Below are 17,204 nucleotides of genomic sequence, written 5' to 3'. Positions count from 1 at the left end.
TTTCTGTGATCCATATATTATTATGATTCCTTAAATTTAATTTGTTATTGATTTACAAATATTATTGGCTATTCATGGTTTTAAAGTGTTATTCACTTTATTAGCAGGATTTATTATTCCCCTAATCGCCTATTGGATTTCAAGCAAAAAAAAAAAAACCATAAACGAGCATCTCGATTTACATTGATTTTGTCTTTGTGGTTTGTTCTTGGTACTTTTTTTCTTTCGTAATGAAGACTTCTAAATCGGGAACAACATGAAACTACGTTTATACTTTCTGTGACACTGTGAAATATATTCATATCAGAAATAACATTAAAGCACAAAAATATAATAGAACAGAAGGTAGTAGTAATAAGTTCAGAGGCCAAATAACAAAACTAAAAATGACTGACAAAATCCTTGAGATTATAATGTTCGTTGATGTTTTATATTTCAAGTCGCAAGACAGTGTTTGCTTGAAAGATCTATCAAGTTGGTCAAGAATTTTTACGTAATGAATATATGTCCAAAGATAGTATTGGGTACAACAAATTAACCACAAAAGACTGGCTTAACTAGGACCCATAAACAAAAGGCCAAAGTAGAGCGACTTCTTTAAGTTCAGGCTATTAGCTTTGGCGGTAACAAAAGATAAATGATTTGGTCCACCCACATCTAAGGAATAATTATCTCCATGGACACCTTAAGTTTTGAATTTACTTGGGTTTTAATTCTACTTGTTAAAACTTAAATGTTTTGGATTGACCACATCAATCCGGATAGCCATTACTTCACCATCTTGTTCTTCAGTCCAAGTAATTGAATCATTCTCTAGCAGCCTAGTTATCTGCATATACAAGATCATTAAATTGTCATTAAGAAGTTATTAAATTAAACCAGGACATGCAAATTTTGCATCACACAAGTTGCATTTTTCATAAGCCAAGCCCCATTTTTACTCCCATTTTTACTGCTTACATCAAGTAAATAAGACCCAATATGGCATTTACATTCTATGCACAATGGAATGCAATGATATGTAAAACAGATGTCAACTCGCATAAGTTCTGGTCGCTCCTACAAGTGCAGACTCAAAATGGCATTTTCATTTTATGTTTAATTGTGTACTTCGGTATGATACTAAAAACATAACAAAACAGCCACATATGTTTGACTCTGTTACAAACATAATTAAAAGAACACCATTATTAAATGCCTAACTGGCTACTATGATATGTAAAACGTAGAGGTAGGAAAATGATGGGCAGACAGGTTTGGTCAGGTTGATCAAAAAAAAAAATTTATCTAAAACTTTTACTTTTTCTTATAAAAAGTGACAAACATGATTTCAAAAGTTGTATTATTGCTCTAACTTTCAAAATAATGATTTCGGAGGTTTTAAACATAATATATACACTTTGGGTGAGTTTTGACATGTTTCCTTTTTAGTTATCCTATTTGTATACCCTTTTGACCAGTTTGAGCCTTGAGGTAACACAACACAAATCGGCACATTCATAGGTAGATGGGTCTAGCTGCCACCCCTGATAAAACATACCTCGGTTGCTTGGTCCACACAATTACACTTTGGTTATACCAATTTCACTTTGCAATTCATATTTTCTTCACTCAACATGTAAATGGGACTGAAAATGGCATTTCCACTTTCTCTCACCCCACATATAGAAGACCCAAAAGAAATGAAAATGCCATTTGGACTCGAAAGTGCATAGATGATTTCACAGGTTAACTCATACAAATGAAGCGAAAAACAATTTCTTACCCGACGTTTACGAGCAATTAGTTTATTTTTATCGTTATTGGTCCCAACCATGACCTTCAGATAACGGATGGCTGCAGTTTATCAACAAACAGAAATGACTCAGCATTGTTCAAAATTTTAGAAGATACTAATAAGATAGAAAATGTTGGCCTACATGGTATGCCTGACATAGACTTCAAATGAGTTTTCAGAAGACGAACTGCATCACTTGGACTTGGATCGTAGTCACTTAGATTGATGGACATTGCTTCACCATCATCTCTGTAACCAAACAATACATCAAAGTGATGATTCGTGATGAATTAAAGAAGACAATTACAAGAATTGTGGCATCCTCCCATTTGTCATCATTGAATCCCATTATTCAAAACTGGAGCATGTTAACTAACTTTTTTTTTAAAAAGAGAATATTCTAAGTCCATGTCTCAATTTTTCTTTTAAGCAAAACAAAATCAGTCTTAAACTTTATATCCTCAAGAATGTATTTACTGAGTGGAACTATTGATATAACTGTCTTGCTTTAAACCTATACTAATAAAAACCTGGCTTGAGTGAGCATTTTCCCAGAGGTTTCATTTGCTTTTCGAGCCTTGGCCATGTAGAAGTGTCCCTGCATGAACCAACAAATGAAAGTTTGAGAACTAATAGAAAACAGTCAAGGCCATCTAGCAATTCAATAGCAAAATCAGAACAAAAAAACTTAAACATGGGCATTGTTACCTCTTTGACAAGCTTATCTGCAACCACATAGTTACCTTTGACATATGCATCAGCAGCCTGCCGCATATGAGCATACATTAAAGATCCAAATGAAATTTACACAACCACTTCACAAGAATTCGGACCTGAGTCAAGGCCAAGAGCTCTAGCTTACCGCTCTGTAGTATTTTTTCATGGTAACCCAATATTCCCTTGCAGCTTCCCTTAGGGTCTCATAATCATCCTCAATCTCTTCATTTCCTAAAATGGCAAGCATAAAGACGAGCATGCCACACATGTGAATTTTTCATTTAAGCAACACATTGCTAATACAAATTACCAATTGCAAAAAAATAAGTCATACCAGGTCCGTTAACTTCCTTCTTTACAATTGGAGTCCTAAATTGTATTACTCCATCTTCTAAAGGTCCGGTTACTATGTATCTTCTTGTCCTTTGTTCTCTTATTGAAGTTGTACTTGGCCAACCATGAGATCTTTCAGGGACAGTAAAGAGATTGTTCAAAAGTTCTTTTTCGATATTTGAACGCTTGCTGTCCAGATGGAAAAAAATTAATATAATTTACATTGGCCATGATGGAAACAGATCCGTGTTGTCTCAAAAGAAACTAGAGCCAAATATGTATATATAAATACCACACCTTCCTGATGAATCACTAAACTTTAGTTTATGTTCGAACTCACTGCCCAGATCTTCATATGTTTCAACGGACATCTATTGCAAAAACATATCAAATTACATATAAGAATATGGAAACAAAGTGAAATTGAACTATGTGAAAGTATTTGAAAGTGTTAAGACTAAGCTAGTACAAACAAAAGAACTAAAAAAAAGATTCAAATTTAACAAAAATGAAGAAAAAAGAACGATGTTATCATAATTATACATGTAGCCTAGAACTTACTGCACGGGCTAAGCTTGGTGAGACATCTTCCATATCCAAAGTGGGGGGTGCCAGGTTCATTAATTTCTCCATGCTCTGCATGAGCATATCAGTTAAAACGATGATAGTGTGCTTGAATAAAATATAAAATGCTATGATATTAATTAACAAACATACAAACATTGAAGAGAAGACTAAAGTTTAAAAAGTTCATAACTGAGTAAATCAAACAAAAATATATGTTTCTCTATTCTGGTTGGTGTACAAACGTACAATAGGTATCATAGAAGCACATAAAACATGTTGATCATAACATAGCACTTCCATTATATACTGATAAATGGTAAGCGGAAGTGTTCCTTTAGATACTGTTGAAAAAAAAAAGAAACCACAAACCAACGATACAACACTAAAACAAACAAAAGCACTTCTATTAGAGACCAAGCAACCAATATATTAACCATCGCTTAAACATTTCAACTTATATGAACACATAGAAGAATCCAGGTAAAAACCATACATAGTCGCTCCCATGGATTAAATTTTAGTTTTTTCAGTCATAATGGGTAGATATCACGTTTGTTATTTGGTTTAAGAGTAAGGAATGACAAGAAAAATAATTAAGAATTAATAATACCAGTAGGCAACATCAGTAACATGGGAAGTCCATTCTCATATATATATATTATGTATCTAAAGACCATCTCGGAATCATCCATTTTTTGTAATTAGGAGTTCTAAGCTCATGGCAGTAACGTAATTTATTTCTAACAAAGTAGAGGTATGAAAGAGATGAAAAGATGACAATTGCATACCTCTAGGACGTCATAGCCACAACCACCTGCAATGTCATACGCATACAAACATATAACCAAAGAAAATGTTAGATATGAAACACATTTAATCGGGCATAACATTATGATATCAAAGAAAGATCTTCATAATTGATGTAGCATAGCAGTGATAACAAATTTTTTGCAGTATATGTTAGAAAAATGATAAGAAATGACTTTTAGGTCCATAAAAACCACATGAGATATAAACGAGTGATGACTCCTGATAATCCCGGCCTTAAAAAGAATCACATGTGCTAAAAGTCATAATGATAAAATCAAAACGATAAGGTTCTCACCTAGAACTTCTCTGATTACTTCTTGATCCAGTTGAAAACCATCCCCAAGCATCGTGAGCAGAAATAGCTCGACGTCTTCGTTCATACTTTCCTTTGTTGCGTGGACAGGTTGTGGTTTCTCATCCCATATCTGAGATGCAGGAATCTCATTCGACATTAACTTCACTGGTTTGGAAGTTGTGCAAGCTTTTTTACTCGCACCCCTTACCTTTCCATAATCAGCACCAATTATACCCGAAATCGAACCTGCTGACACACCAGAGTTTCTTGGCTTGGATCGAGAAAGACCCTTGGAAGGTTTATTAACATAATTACCAAACTTTGCATCACCGTCACCATTTGCACCAACCGATGATACAGGTGCACTAGTGGAAGAGCCTCCCAGCATACTATACAGTATCTCGCTAGCTTTCGTTAAATCATGGCCTGCTTGACAATACGCAGATGCCATGTCATCCGCGGATAGCTTAGAACCAAATGCCTCAAGCAAAAACTCCAAGTTCTTCTCATCATCACTGGAAAACGTCAAGTTGGTAGAAGCTCCGTCCATTTTCGTCCTTTCATACACAAAAAAAAAAATTAAAAAATTATCACAGACGACATTTAAACAAAACAGCCATAACTAAATCAAAACAAACATAACTTACCACAATAATGTACTAAACCTGTTTTTTTCCAGTCAATACAAAAATTTGGAAATACTTTATAACTTCAGTCCTAAATTTCTGTTGGTATATATCCAAGTTAAAACACTTATATGGTGTGTATCCAACTTAAAATTAATCACTTAAATCGTGTGTATCAAACTTAAAGTTTGTTAACATATGTATCCGATGATAGTTTCGCAGAGCAGTAATCTATATAAGTTGCCACATGGCATCTATACAAGTAGGTCAAGTCCAACAAATCATACACTAGATGGGTCAAACGATAACAATATTTGAAAGTTGGATACCCACATTAACAAAATTTATTTATAATTGAAATAAAAAGGTTTGGGTTGTATACATTTCCCAACCCTAACCCCCCAAAAATAAATAAATAATTATACATGGTGGTGAAAGATATAAAAATAATAACAGCAAAAAGCAACATAGATTAACCTAAGGCAAAATCGGCAATAGATATAGTGAATGTATAGAAAAATTCACAGTAAAAGGAGATATAAAAGAGATATACATACATGGCATTAGATACAATTTAGGGGGTTTGTTGAGAAATGAAGGGAGTGGGTATTTTAGAAAGGATGGGTTTGGTTACTACTCCCTTGCATAAAAAAGAAGGAATCAAATGGAGTGGAGAGAGGTTTTGGTTGTTTGTTTGTTTGTTTGTTTGTCTGTTTGTTTTGATGAGGAAAGACAACGTCCCTTTTGAGAAATTTCTCGTGTATTTTCCCAAGGTGTGATCAAGTAGACATTTATATCTGAAAAAATCTTTCTACAATTGATTTTAGGCCAGTTTGGTGTATATTTTTGAAAATTGCTAGAAAAAAATTTAATGACGATTATGGTTCGGTTAGATTGCGTATATTTTTCAGTTGAGAAGACTCATTTTTCCGAATATTTTGAACATAGAACACTTTTATCCAAAGGATACACAATTTTGGTACTTGTTTGTGGTTTGGTTTTGCAATTAAGTACACCATTTTGAACAATTAAAATGATATATTTGAACATAGAAGTTTAATTTTTTCCATAAAAAGATAATATGTAATTTCAATAATATATAATTTCAATAGGCTTTTAATAAGACTAATATTAACTTTTTTGAAAGCTAGCCTAACTGCTAGCAAGTCGCTAAACAATCCCAAATACACCACATATATAAATCTGCTAATTAAGACACCCTTTTGTCCGGATCTTGACTGTGAGAGAACTAAAATGAATGAAAAAACCCGAATATGAGGAATAAATTCCCGAAATTAGGGGTCGAGCCACCAATTTCATCCTAACTCGTTTTTTATACTGCCTCATTCAAACCGAGACCAACATAAAAATATAAAAGATGTTCAATGGATTCATCAATCTCGTTGCATAGGAGGCAAAGGGAAGATGAAACCTTGATGGGTTTTTTTTTTTTTTTTTTGGCTAATATGATATCCAAAAATATTTTTAAAACTTGGGTTTTGCCATGTATAAAATGACAGGTTATTGATAATTTTTAAGGTTGTTATTAGAAAATCCTTAAAACAATAACTAATAGTAATTCAATATTTCCTAATTGAGTAACTAAATTTAGTGTAAAAAATTGATATTACCATTTTTGTTAATTTATAAACTTATGCTCTTTTATTGTTCAAAAATACATTACAATCCCCTCAATAGGAAGTATATACAGAAATGTTTTTTTTTCTTTCGGAATCTCCTTTAGCAACAATGATTGTATTGTACTCCGTTCGTCCTAATTTAAGTGTCCTGAGTTCCAAATCATATTATATGCTAGTAAATTAGTAATGCATCATTGATTTGTATTCAACATTTGTATCTGGACCGTGGTATGTTTTGGTCCTGGTAATCTGGTATATTATATGTATATGTATATTTTTTCTACATCAACTTAAGCATGGTGCGAGGAAAGGTTCTCAATGAATCCGGAGCATGTCTATGCCGGCATCCAAGTGCACACTAAACTTCTTTGTACATCGCCTTACAAGAGGGAAATGAATGTGGATGATCAACACCAATGCTAATATTCGGCCTACAACACCATGGAGAGTTTTGACACATAACATCAATACTAACACTTGGCCAGAGACGGTCTACAGGAGTAACCAAAGGTGAGCTTGAACCTAGAATGAATGTCATATGTTCCTCCAAAGGTGGCAAAGTAAATCAAACAATTCATCTATTACATACACGAACGCACAAGCTACAGCAGATAATGCTAACCTTTTTAACTGCTGTGAGAGGGCAAATGGTGCAAAACATCACATGAACTTTTTTTATCTTGTGTTTTCTTATAGTAAAAGGTGATTGTAATTCTTTACATTTACAACCGTAAAGTTTCACAAATTGTTATGTAATTATGTTCCTAAAAAATTATCACAAATCACCTACCTGAAAATATTAACAGGAAAAAGAAAAACCTTTATGCCAATCTTTACTTTCATTCTCGCTGAGCTGGCAATGAAGCTGATCTAGTGACAGTTTCTGGCACAAAGCTGGGTGAAGTCGCTGACGACACAGATGCACAAGGCCGAAGGAGAGGTGTACCAATCCGGCTTGAGTTTTCGTTAGCAACAAATGGGGAATCCAAATCACCCGTCATTGTGACACTATGCTGTTGTAACTCGATTTCAAGACCCTCACCAGGTGTGGGACCTGCTCGTGGACTATCAAGCTCATGGTGGTCAAATTCCTCTACTGAGATCACAGTACTTGTGTCCGTGTGAACAGTTGAATCATCACCGTATATTCCTAGCCGCCGCCGCCTCCTCCTAGCTTCCTTTCCCCATCCATGAATCGTGTCTCTTATTCTCTGTGGAATCAATGCGGCTTTGTAATTTGTACCCATCTGCAAAACGATACAGAGTTCAGAGGAAGATACATATTTGTTTGTCAGGTTTCTCAAGGTCAAAAATCAAACCTGGGTAACAAGTGCATAGAGTGGCAGGGTGCTATAGCTGCATAAGAACTGACCAATAAACCTAGATGATGAAAATAAGGCACAAGAATGGTTAAAGGTTGTTTCCTGAAGTAACACTAGAGGGGCCAAGTTCAGCTCATCTATGTATAAATGAGTCAATTTGGGTTATGCTTTATATCTAGCATGACAAATGGGTAAAGGTAAAAGAACTAACTAAAATGGAAAGCACTCAAACAAATTGAAAGCAATCCAAAATGTATTTCAAATGTATAAAGGGGTTAACAAGTATGCAGCTAGCTGCATACTGCTACTAAGATTTTGAGGGGTGGGGGGAGATTTATAATCACACACGTAAAAAACAAGGAGGGAGATTGTGAGGGGAATATTTAGAAGCAGCCTGCTTCTAGCTGCATTCTTGTTTTTCCAATGTATAAAACCTTGTAAGTTGCATTACTATAAAAGTTTGAATTATTATAATAATAGTAATACAAGTTTCAGTCATATCTAACACATTACGTATGAGTTATTTACAAAAAAAAAAATAATAAGACAGGAGCAAAACTGGTGATTGGCAAGTCCAACCCCGACACATGACCTGTACTAGACAATTATAAGTTTTAGCCCTTTACCCAATGGTCATGAAATACAGGTTTAACTGAATGGAAACATATGCATACCCCAAAATCAGCCGTATATACACAAGCATGTGGTTCTTGATAAAACAAGAGTTATAGCCGAATTGCCACTGAAATAGAAAAAGAAAGAGAGCTGATATAAAGCAAGTTTCAAAATATAATGTAGTTAAATATTCAAGTAAGAAAAATTACCCAAAACCAAAAGAATGAAGCTAGCTCAAATGCGTTCTGCATAAAAGTTGGTTAAGTTAGGCAGCCATATTAACTAGATACTTCAGATTATATGAAACTAAACCAAACCATCAGATGGACCCAAATTTTTATAGAGGCAATTGTAAATTGCAATAGTACGGGGAAAACCTGGAAAAGAATGAAATGGATCAGAGAGAGCAATAGTTCGGGCTTCTTAAACCAAAAAAGCTCATCTCGGGGCTTTAGCCTTGTTTCAGTGAAGTACCCAGTAATTCCTGCACTCTCCAGTGCCAAAGTAGCTATAACATGTTGCAGTTTTGTCCCCACAAGTAAAACAAGCTGAACATAAACACAAATCATAACCAACAATAAAACCAAGTTTTTCCATCTGATCTGCAACTATGAAAAAAATTACATTCTTGATCGGACAAAAAAATGAGTGCTTACAGTAATTGGAATAATGGCAATCCAAAAGTAGAGATTTGATCCTGCAAAAAAGGTATAAATTAATCAAAATTGCTTTTCATTCACAGGTTCAGTATCTAGTGGAGTTTTACTATTCGTAATAGTCGAGAAGTGATATAAATACATAACTTGTTCAACTATCGTACCTTTCACATTAAAGAGCATAAAAGCCACAACAAAACCCCAAAGCGGAGCACTGCAAGAAATGAAAGAAACATAAGGTTTATATGTGTTCGTAGCAGTAACCATATTATATAGATACGATGAGGAAGATAGAAGATTCCTTAATCCTTACCTTACTCCAACTATTTTTTGAAATTCTTCTTCCATTGAACGAATCATATAACTGTGAAAATCATATTTTGATGTAAGGTTGTGGTTCTGCCAGGTACAAGACAAACAAACAACTGTGAACAATTATTCGAAGCTATAAGATCTAAGCCAATTTTATGGCATCAATCAAGCTACACATATCAGGTTCACCTGATATGATATACTAGATGGATTAGAAATTCCAAAGATAAGGTTAAGGCGAAGGTTCTATACCAGGATGAAGGCTTTACGCAGAGTAAGGTAATCAGCACGAACAACTGATGCCCCGAATTGCCGAAAGAAGCAAACCTGTAAAGCGATTATAAAGATTATATAACCATGTAGAACATCTGAAGTATGTGCACACTGCAACACAGCTTAATGTCATTTCTGATTCCTATAAATTAAATAAATAAGGTCATACTCCGTCTGACCCCAAAAAATGTAATGTCACAGTTTAATAATATATTCAATGACTAACAATCAGTTTTCAGTCTAGGAAACGGCCACAGGAACACCGGTTAGGCCATGTACATCAACAGGAATTCCTTCCGTTTTACCCGATAGCAATCAAATAATAAATGAGATTAGACAAAAAAAAATGTACCTACCATCCAAGTAAATAAACTATTCCTAACCAAAGGATTTGATGTGTGAAATTTGGCAATTGTTGATTGCCTCCGCATTGTCTGGTTTCTTGATATTTCTGCACAAGAATATAGGTTACATGGATATCCAAAATACATACATCATTTAATTTTATAACTACTGCTAATCAAAGATACATAGATACAATTATATGATACCCGTTAACACGTCATGCCGGTCCACTTGAGCCTCATCCTCCCATCTCCTCCAACTGTGGATCTGAAAAGATAACAAACGTGACTATAGCAAGACAATCAACATAATATATATTCATGTTTACCAAGACAACAATTATCTGGGAACAAAGATAATTATGTAACCTTCACTACAGCTAGAAGCATTGTTAAGCAGCTGTAAGATACGTGAGTAATTGCCATGACAAAAATAAACCGGTGTAGTTGTTCAAGGCCTTCATATGATACAAATGGCTCGTAATCCTGTACATTGGAAATGGTCAGACACCTATATTATAAGAAGATAATGAAAATTATTATATTTTAGATGATATAAAAAAATAATACATGAAGTACAAAAACCCGGCCCACCTTTTGACATGTATTCTGATTCAATACATTCAATACTCTCCTTCGAGAATATACGAAAGTCATAAATAGCTTCCTTTCATTACCCTCCATTTCTTCATCAACCTCAGACTTGGTGCAAGGAGCAAATACACTATCATAGTACTTAGAGGGGATACAAATATTTGATATAATGCTAGAGGTGGCTGTGAGAAGGAGAGATATGAAGCCAAGAAGCATCAACTCTGCACAAAATAACCAAAAAATGAGAATTTAAATGGTGGATGACATATGCAAAGTTTATATTTCACAAACATAGGTTTCATATATTAAAATACCTTCTTTCATTTTCTCCACGGCAGCAAGCAATGGCTTACGATTTGTTTTCTTTAACCACTGCCATGGTCAAATCTTTTTGTCATGAACACACAAAATCCAGACATAAAGACGATATAAAATTAACTGTACAGGTAAATAAGATTTACACGATAATACAGTTATGCTCGTATCAACAAAATGTCTAGCATAAGTATTAATATACTGCACACACTTATGCTTATGGCTTACAACCACTTCGATATAAGCATGTACCGATGTTCTTACTCAAAATACCCTTACTTGCAGCAAAATGTATAACCAAAAACAACAAGAAACCTATAGGCTAACTTATACCAAAGTAGAATACTCCCAAAAAGTATTCAATCCTAAACACCTTCTTGGAGACTTGGACTAATCACAGAGCATCTCATATTTCAGAAAATTCGAGCTACATATCAACCGGCCTAACTTAATCTTGGTACTTAAACTGAAGAAACAGAACCAAATAACTACAGACAAACTATTCCAATCCATAATCCAACATGGATACATAAACACTATAGAAAACACCCTACCTATATCACAAACCATTTGAAATTTGATCACAAGGGTTATTTATATAAAAATCAATACAATCATCTTATGATACTAAACTAATCAACATAAAGAAAAATCTAGTACTAGTATTTAAAAGATGAAAAGCACAACTTACATTACTTAAACGATGGATTGATCTCTCAACAAGCAAAGATACAACAACAAAAATAGTCAAAACTGTAGCCACAGACCATGTTGGAGTCAAAGCCAAAGATCTTGATTCTTGGTTGTCAACCTCTTCAGATGACATTTTTTCACCAATTACATTAACAGCATCAAAAAAGTTTCCTTTTTTTTGCTTCTATATTCTTTAGCCCTCAAAAAGAAAAGGGCTACTCTCAAAATGCAAAAATTTGCAAACTTTAATTTTTTCTAAGTAATTAACATCTCACCCAGACCTTTTATCAAACAGGTTGTGTGCATAAAAAAATGAAGAAATATTAGTGTACTTTCAGTAGTAAAAAAAAAAAAAAGATTTACTACCAAATACAGTGAGTCTTGAGTGAACCAAGATTTCCAGTTTCAAATACAATACACTAGTATTTTTAAAGTTTCTATTTGTATGAAATATTTTGGAAATAAATATACAGTGAGAAAAAAGGGAATCTATACTGGTTTCCAAGATACCCAACTCACTTTTTAGCAATATAATAATATAATATAAGTATATATGTAATCATGTATGTAAAGTAGCCAGCTTTGATCTGTTAAATATATGCAAAGTACAATTAGGAATGAATTATATATATGTAGATGTATATGATTTTGGGGTCATTTCTTGGCAAGTTCAGAGTGTAAAGAAACCAGTGTAGTAACTAGTATTAAATAGAGTCTGAGACAGAAAGGAAGGTCTGGATTTGCGCGTAATTTGCGGAAGGAAACGACGTCGGTTGGTGTCGTATTAAAACCAAGGATTTCCTTCTTTCTATTCTCATTTCAAATGTTTACAAACGAATAGTATCAGAAAATCTAGGGGGGCTGTACATTAGATTGGGCTTGGATTAACGGGTTTAAGTGTGTATTAAAATTACTCAATCTTAACATTACCTACAAAAAGTTTCAAGTCAATAACTAACTCAATTTTGACTTGAAACTTACTAAATCGGACTGAATCAACATAAAACTCATGAGTGACTAATTACTATCTTGGAAGTTACTGTATAACGTGCACCATATGAAAATGTATCTGATAGAGCGTGTAAAGAAAACAAATTTACCAGACCAAATTGTTCCAATATTTTACGTGTTCAAAAATAATACTATATTTAACAATGATAATGTTTAATGTTTGTCATTTTTTCACCATATAAACGTATTTATTCAACAAAATTAGGTTGCATTGTATACTATTATGAGTTTCCAAAACTTCTCATTTGCCATTTTAGACTCCAATTACGAGAAATCAAGATTCAAGTTTAGGTCTACAAACCAATATTCTCTTTAACAATTTTGTAAAGAGGTTCCTCCTCATATTTCAACTTAATTTATTGAAGTAAAATGTCCATCAACTTTGTATTAAAAAGTCCAAGACCTTAAAAAATTCTTTTGACTTCTATATTTATTATGATGATAATGTGATTAGTGCCTCTGCCCCATATGATAAGTTGGTTTGGGGATCTGAGTAACAAAACACAGTACGACTTATAATTTTATTTAATAATTATTCGTGATATTCTAAATGAGCATGTATTTGCACACCCACATGTGCATATGCGACTTAGTAAATCCAATATAGGCTGTTCGATCATTTAACTTACCAAAATAGAATAAGCTAATAATTAGCACTTAGAGACGGGGTCAAAATTTTTTTTGTGAAGGGGCATTTTTTAAATTGTTTCATATTTTTAAAAAGTTGTATCCAAGAATGTATAAAGCTCGAGAATGGAAAATTAACTCTCAAAAGAATTCCGTTTCCCACACCGAGTGTACCATTCATAATTAGATAGTTTTTTTATAATAAATATAGACCACACGTGTCGAACAAGGTCGATCTTATTAGATGAAAACGTATGCAAGAAACCTGGAATATATATTTTTTATGAATAATTAATTTGTATATATATATATATATCTTTCTTACCTAACTATTATGATTATTATAATTAGTTGTTTGTAATAAATATATTGTATATGATAATTTGAAAGAAAATAAATTTCTAACAAACAACTACACTATTAAAGTAATATACATTTACATACCCATACAAAGAAAGCTTTTTTAACCTATATTCATTTTTTCTATTATAAATCGAAACAACTCAAATTTTTTACTCTCCCAATGGTGAGATCTATCTCAAACTTAGGGGGTGCTTGGTTGACATCAAGGAATAAGAAAGGGAAAGGGAAAGGGTAAGGAATACTATCATTATATATACTTTATTATGTTATATATTATCATTTGCTATTCATTTTGTTTTTCCGATCAGATATTATTGTTGCTTACCACTTCTCCCTCTCCAATAATACATATGTCCAAACTTTCAACAACCACCACCAGCACTCAATTTCTACAACTTGAAGATTTGAAGATTTTTTCATGTTCTGCTACCTAACAGATTATATAATATATATATATATGGATACAGTATACACCACTCTATCACTTCTCTTATCTTTTTCTTGAAAGACCCGCACACCATCTCATAGTACAGAACTACCACCAGTCCACCCACTAGAAAGGATTTCCGGCCACCATGACGATAATTTCTCCGGCCACAATACACACACACACACACATATAGATATATAATTATATAATTCACGCACACACCCATATTTATTAAAATCATGATCATTTGTGGCGCGCGTAGTTGATGATATGTCGATGGTCGATTGATGGTGGTGCTTTCTTTCCGAAGGAGGATGTGTGGTGGGGGTGTTAAGAAGAATGGGTGGTGACGGCTGTTGAAGGAAATGGCGGTTGTCGGGCTGTTGAAGGAGATGGCGCTTGTCGGACTGTTGGAAGAGATGGCGGTTGTCGGATGTGATGTCGGCTGGCGGTTGTCGGAGGTGATGTCCGCTGTTGGAGGTGTTGCCTGGTGGCAGTGGTGGATTCCAACAGGGCTCGACAGAGAAAGGAGAAAGGAAGGGAGAAGAAGATATTAGTGGGTAATGATTACCTTAACCCCCAATTTATTGGGTAATACTCCAATACCCATTTTTAGGTGTTGAGTACCTTTGCTTTCTACTACCAAGCACATGTAATCATTATCTTTCCCATTCTACCCCCAAAACCCCCCAACCAGGCACCCCCTTAATGCTTCAATTACCAATGACTTTCAAAAAATAAACTTATGACAACGAAGATAACATTCGCATATATTTCCTATTTATTTTTTCTTATTTTTATAAAAAAAAAATTATGAACATACCATTTAAATTATTAAAATTTACATTAAACAAAATCCGGATCGAAAAGAGAGATATATCATAAATCCCGTATGGAATGATAGATCAATATGAAAGAATACCAAAATTGGAGTCGGGGCAGTTGACCCCACTGCCCCCAAAGTGTGTCACTCCTTGACACTTTAGATAAGTTAATACAAACATTATCAAAATGTTTCTTTTAACCAACCAATATGAAGTTAAGCTATCTAGCACAAAATCTCCTTTGATCGGTCTCCTTAACATTAAATTACCATAATCATTTAAAATTACCGGCAAATTATTTTTTGATGCACGTGCATTGTCATAAATTATATATATCTATACTACTTTATAAATCATCTATTCTTTTTTAAATTAAAAAAAATTTGAGAAACTCAAACTGTTTGTCTCATTTATTCATTAAATTAAACATCTCTGCTTAATATGATATAATATTTTTAATGAAATAATTTATAACATACATTTTTCAATCATTAAAATAAATATATTACCCCCTTTACACCATTCATTTTTACTTTAATAATAATCACATCGATGTCGTTACAACCAACCGTCTCCGTCACTGCTATTGTCATTTTCGTCACCACCACCCGTCGTCGCCATGATACCACCGCATCTCGCTAACACGTATATAGTCATCTGACAGGACATCCTTAATTATACTACAAAACAGGTTTAGTAAGTAATCCGCATTCGAACTAATTTCGATCGCCAAGATTCACATATTTCTTAATTTGTATAAATTTTGCTGTCAAAGTAACACATTATTATTGCTCCTCTATAAAATCAAATCCCGACATGGTTAACTTTTTTTTTATGGTAGGTAAGATATGATATATGTCATCAAATTTTCTCACTGCAATATATATAAGGGTAATAATATATCTTTCTAATTAATCTTTATATAAAGTTAAAAATCTTTAATAATAATAATAATAATAATAATAATAAAATCTTTAAAAATCTTCATAAAAAGTTTAGATTGTATCGCAACTCCTTACTAATTTCTTGTAACTTCTATAAAAATTTAATAAAAATGTTATTTTAATAATGATAATAATAATAATAATAATAATAATAATAATAATAATAATAATCAGAAGAGACAAACAGAATCATTAAATTAAAACTGAAAAAATGAAAATGACAATGAACTTAATAATAATCTTATGGTCATCTAATAATTATTGAACCTCTTTTACTTTTCCAGGTAGCTGGTTCGTACATTTCTTATTTGCTTGGTGGTTGTTTTGTTGTTGCTTTGAATTAATAAACATACCAATCATGCTACACATATATATCGCATGTAACATATGAATACGCGTGAATTGATTAAGAATCTACTTTTGTGTAAAAACCTAAAACACGTGGGCATCTCAAACCTTTACTATGGAATCTAAAAGTCTAAAACTAAATTTTGAAAAAACGGAACCTTTTTTTTATCATAACAAAAGAGTTAAAGTTACTTAAACCGAAATTTCTTTGATGACTTTTTTGTTAGAAAGTGAGTATTGATTGTAAATACTTATTTTATAACTCATATATATTAATTTCATGCAGATTATATTTTGGTAAATTGTGACAAAATAAAAGAAATGAGCTGCTTGGCTATTTGATTTAATTTATATTAACAAGCATGGTACCTGCGCATGCGGCAGCGGTGGTGGAGAAGGTGGTCTAGTGGTGTCAGTGATGGTACCATTGGTGGTGGTGATGGTGTCAAGTGTTGTATGTTGATCTAATTGTGATAGTAAAAATTTGTAGAAAATAAAATCCTAAAGTGTAAATTATTAAAATAAAAGTTTAGAGTGTAAATTAATTTATTAAGGACAAATTTGATATTTTATACAAAATTTTTCCATGATCGGTGTTTATTAAGGGTAATTTAATAATTCCGTATGTAACTATTGTGTAACTATTTTTAAAAGTGGAGGGTGTGATAATTTTTATAAAGAAGCATAAATAGATAGGTTGTAGTTTATTGTGAACTCAAACCTTTAACAAAGAAAATTTTGTTGTGACAATATAATTTAATTAGCTTG

General features: G+C 33.1%; 2 protein-coding genes across 2 annotated transcripts; both read right to left on the bottom strand.

Annotated features, from left to right (window-relative positions):
- Positions 1-372: 372 nt before the first annotated feature.
- LOC122595362 (putative nuclear RNA export factor SDE5) lies at positions 373-5,861 on the bottom strand. The gene is made up of 12 exons (XM_043767712.1): positions 5,683-5,861; positions 4,500-5,056; positions 4,183-4,208; positions 3,389-3,463; positions 3,125-3,198; positions 2,829-3,016; positions 2,640-2,725; positions 2,486-2,542; positions 2,308-2,375; positions 1,920-2,026; positions 1,766-1,836; positions 373-829 (listed from the first exon to the last, which is right to left on the bottom strand). Coding segments are annotated over exons 1-12 (1,425 nt in total). The 5' UTR covers positions 5,685-5,861; the 3' UTR covers positions 373-715.
- Positions 5,862-7,425: 1,564 nt separating this feature from the next.
- Positions 7,426-12,497, bottom strand: LOC122597967 (MLO-like protein 14). Its single transcript, XM_043770562.1, has 15 exons — positions 11,888-12,497; positions 11,196-11,253; positions 10,882-11,102; positions 10,657-10,773; positions 10,495-10,555; positions 10,300-10,394; positions 9,923-9,997; positions 9,672-9,757; positions 9,523-9,572; positions 9,359-9,399; positions 9,080-9,250; positions 8,912-8,947; positions 8,762-8,829; positions 8,085-8,145; positions 7,426-8,012 (listed from the first exon to the last, which is right to left on the bottom strand). The coding sequence occupies exons 1-15, from the start codon at positions 12,020-12,022 to the stop codon at positions 7,605-7,607; spliced, it is 1,683 nt and encodes a 560-aa protein (XP_043626497.1). The 5' UTR covers positions 12,023-12,497; the 3' UTR covers positions 7,426-7,604.
- Between the last annotated feature and the right edge of the window lie 4,707 nt (positions 12,498-17,204).

Source organism: Erigeron canadensis, chromosome 4, assembly GCF_010389155.1.
Source record: "Erigeron canadensis isolate Cc75 chromosome 4, C_canadensis_v1, whole genome shotgun sequence".
NCBI classification, from domain to species: Eukaryota; Viridiplantae; Streptophyta; class Magnoliopsida; order Asterales; family Asteraceae; genus Erigeron; species Erigeron canadensis.
This window is presented reverse-complemented; position numbering and strand designations above follow the sequence as displayed.

Excerpts from the sequence above, each read along its gene's own strand:
- LOC122597967 (XM_043770562.1), bottom strand. The coding sequence starts at position 12,022 with ATGTCATCTGAAGAGGTTGACAACCAAGAATCAAGATCTTTGGCTTTG. Across the intron at positions 10,774-10,881 it reads ATCAGAATACATGTCAAAAG|GATTACGAGCCATTTGTATC; the intron begins GTGGGCCGGGTT and ends TCCAATGTACAG. Across the intron at positions 8,948-9,079 it reads TCCATTTCATTCTTTTCCAG|AACGCATTTGAGCTAGCTTC; the intron begins GTTTTCCCCGTA and ends ACTTTTATGCAG.
- LOC122595362 (XM_043767712.1), bottom strand. Across the intron at positions 4,209-4,499 it reads AGTAATCAGAGAAGTTCTAG|GTGGTTGTGGCTATGACGTC; the intron begins GTGAGAACCTTA and ends ATGACATTGCAG. Across the intron at positions 2,726-2,828 it reads GAAGGAAGTTAACGGACCTG|GAAATGAAGAGATTGAGGAT; the intron begins GTATGACTTATT and ends TTGCCATTTTAG.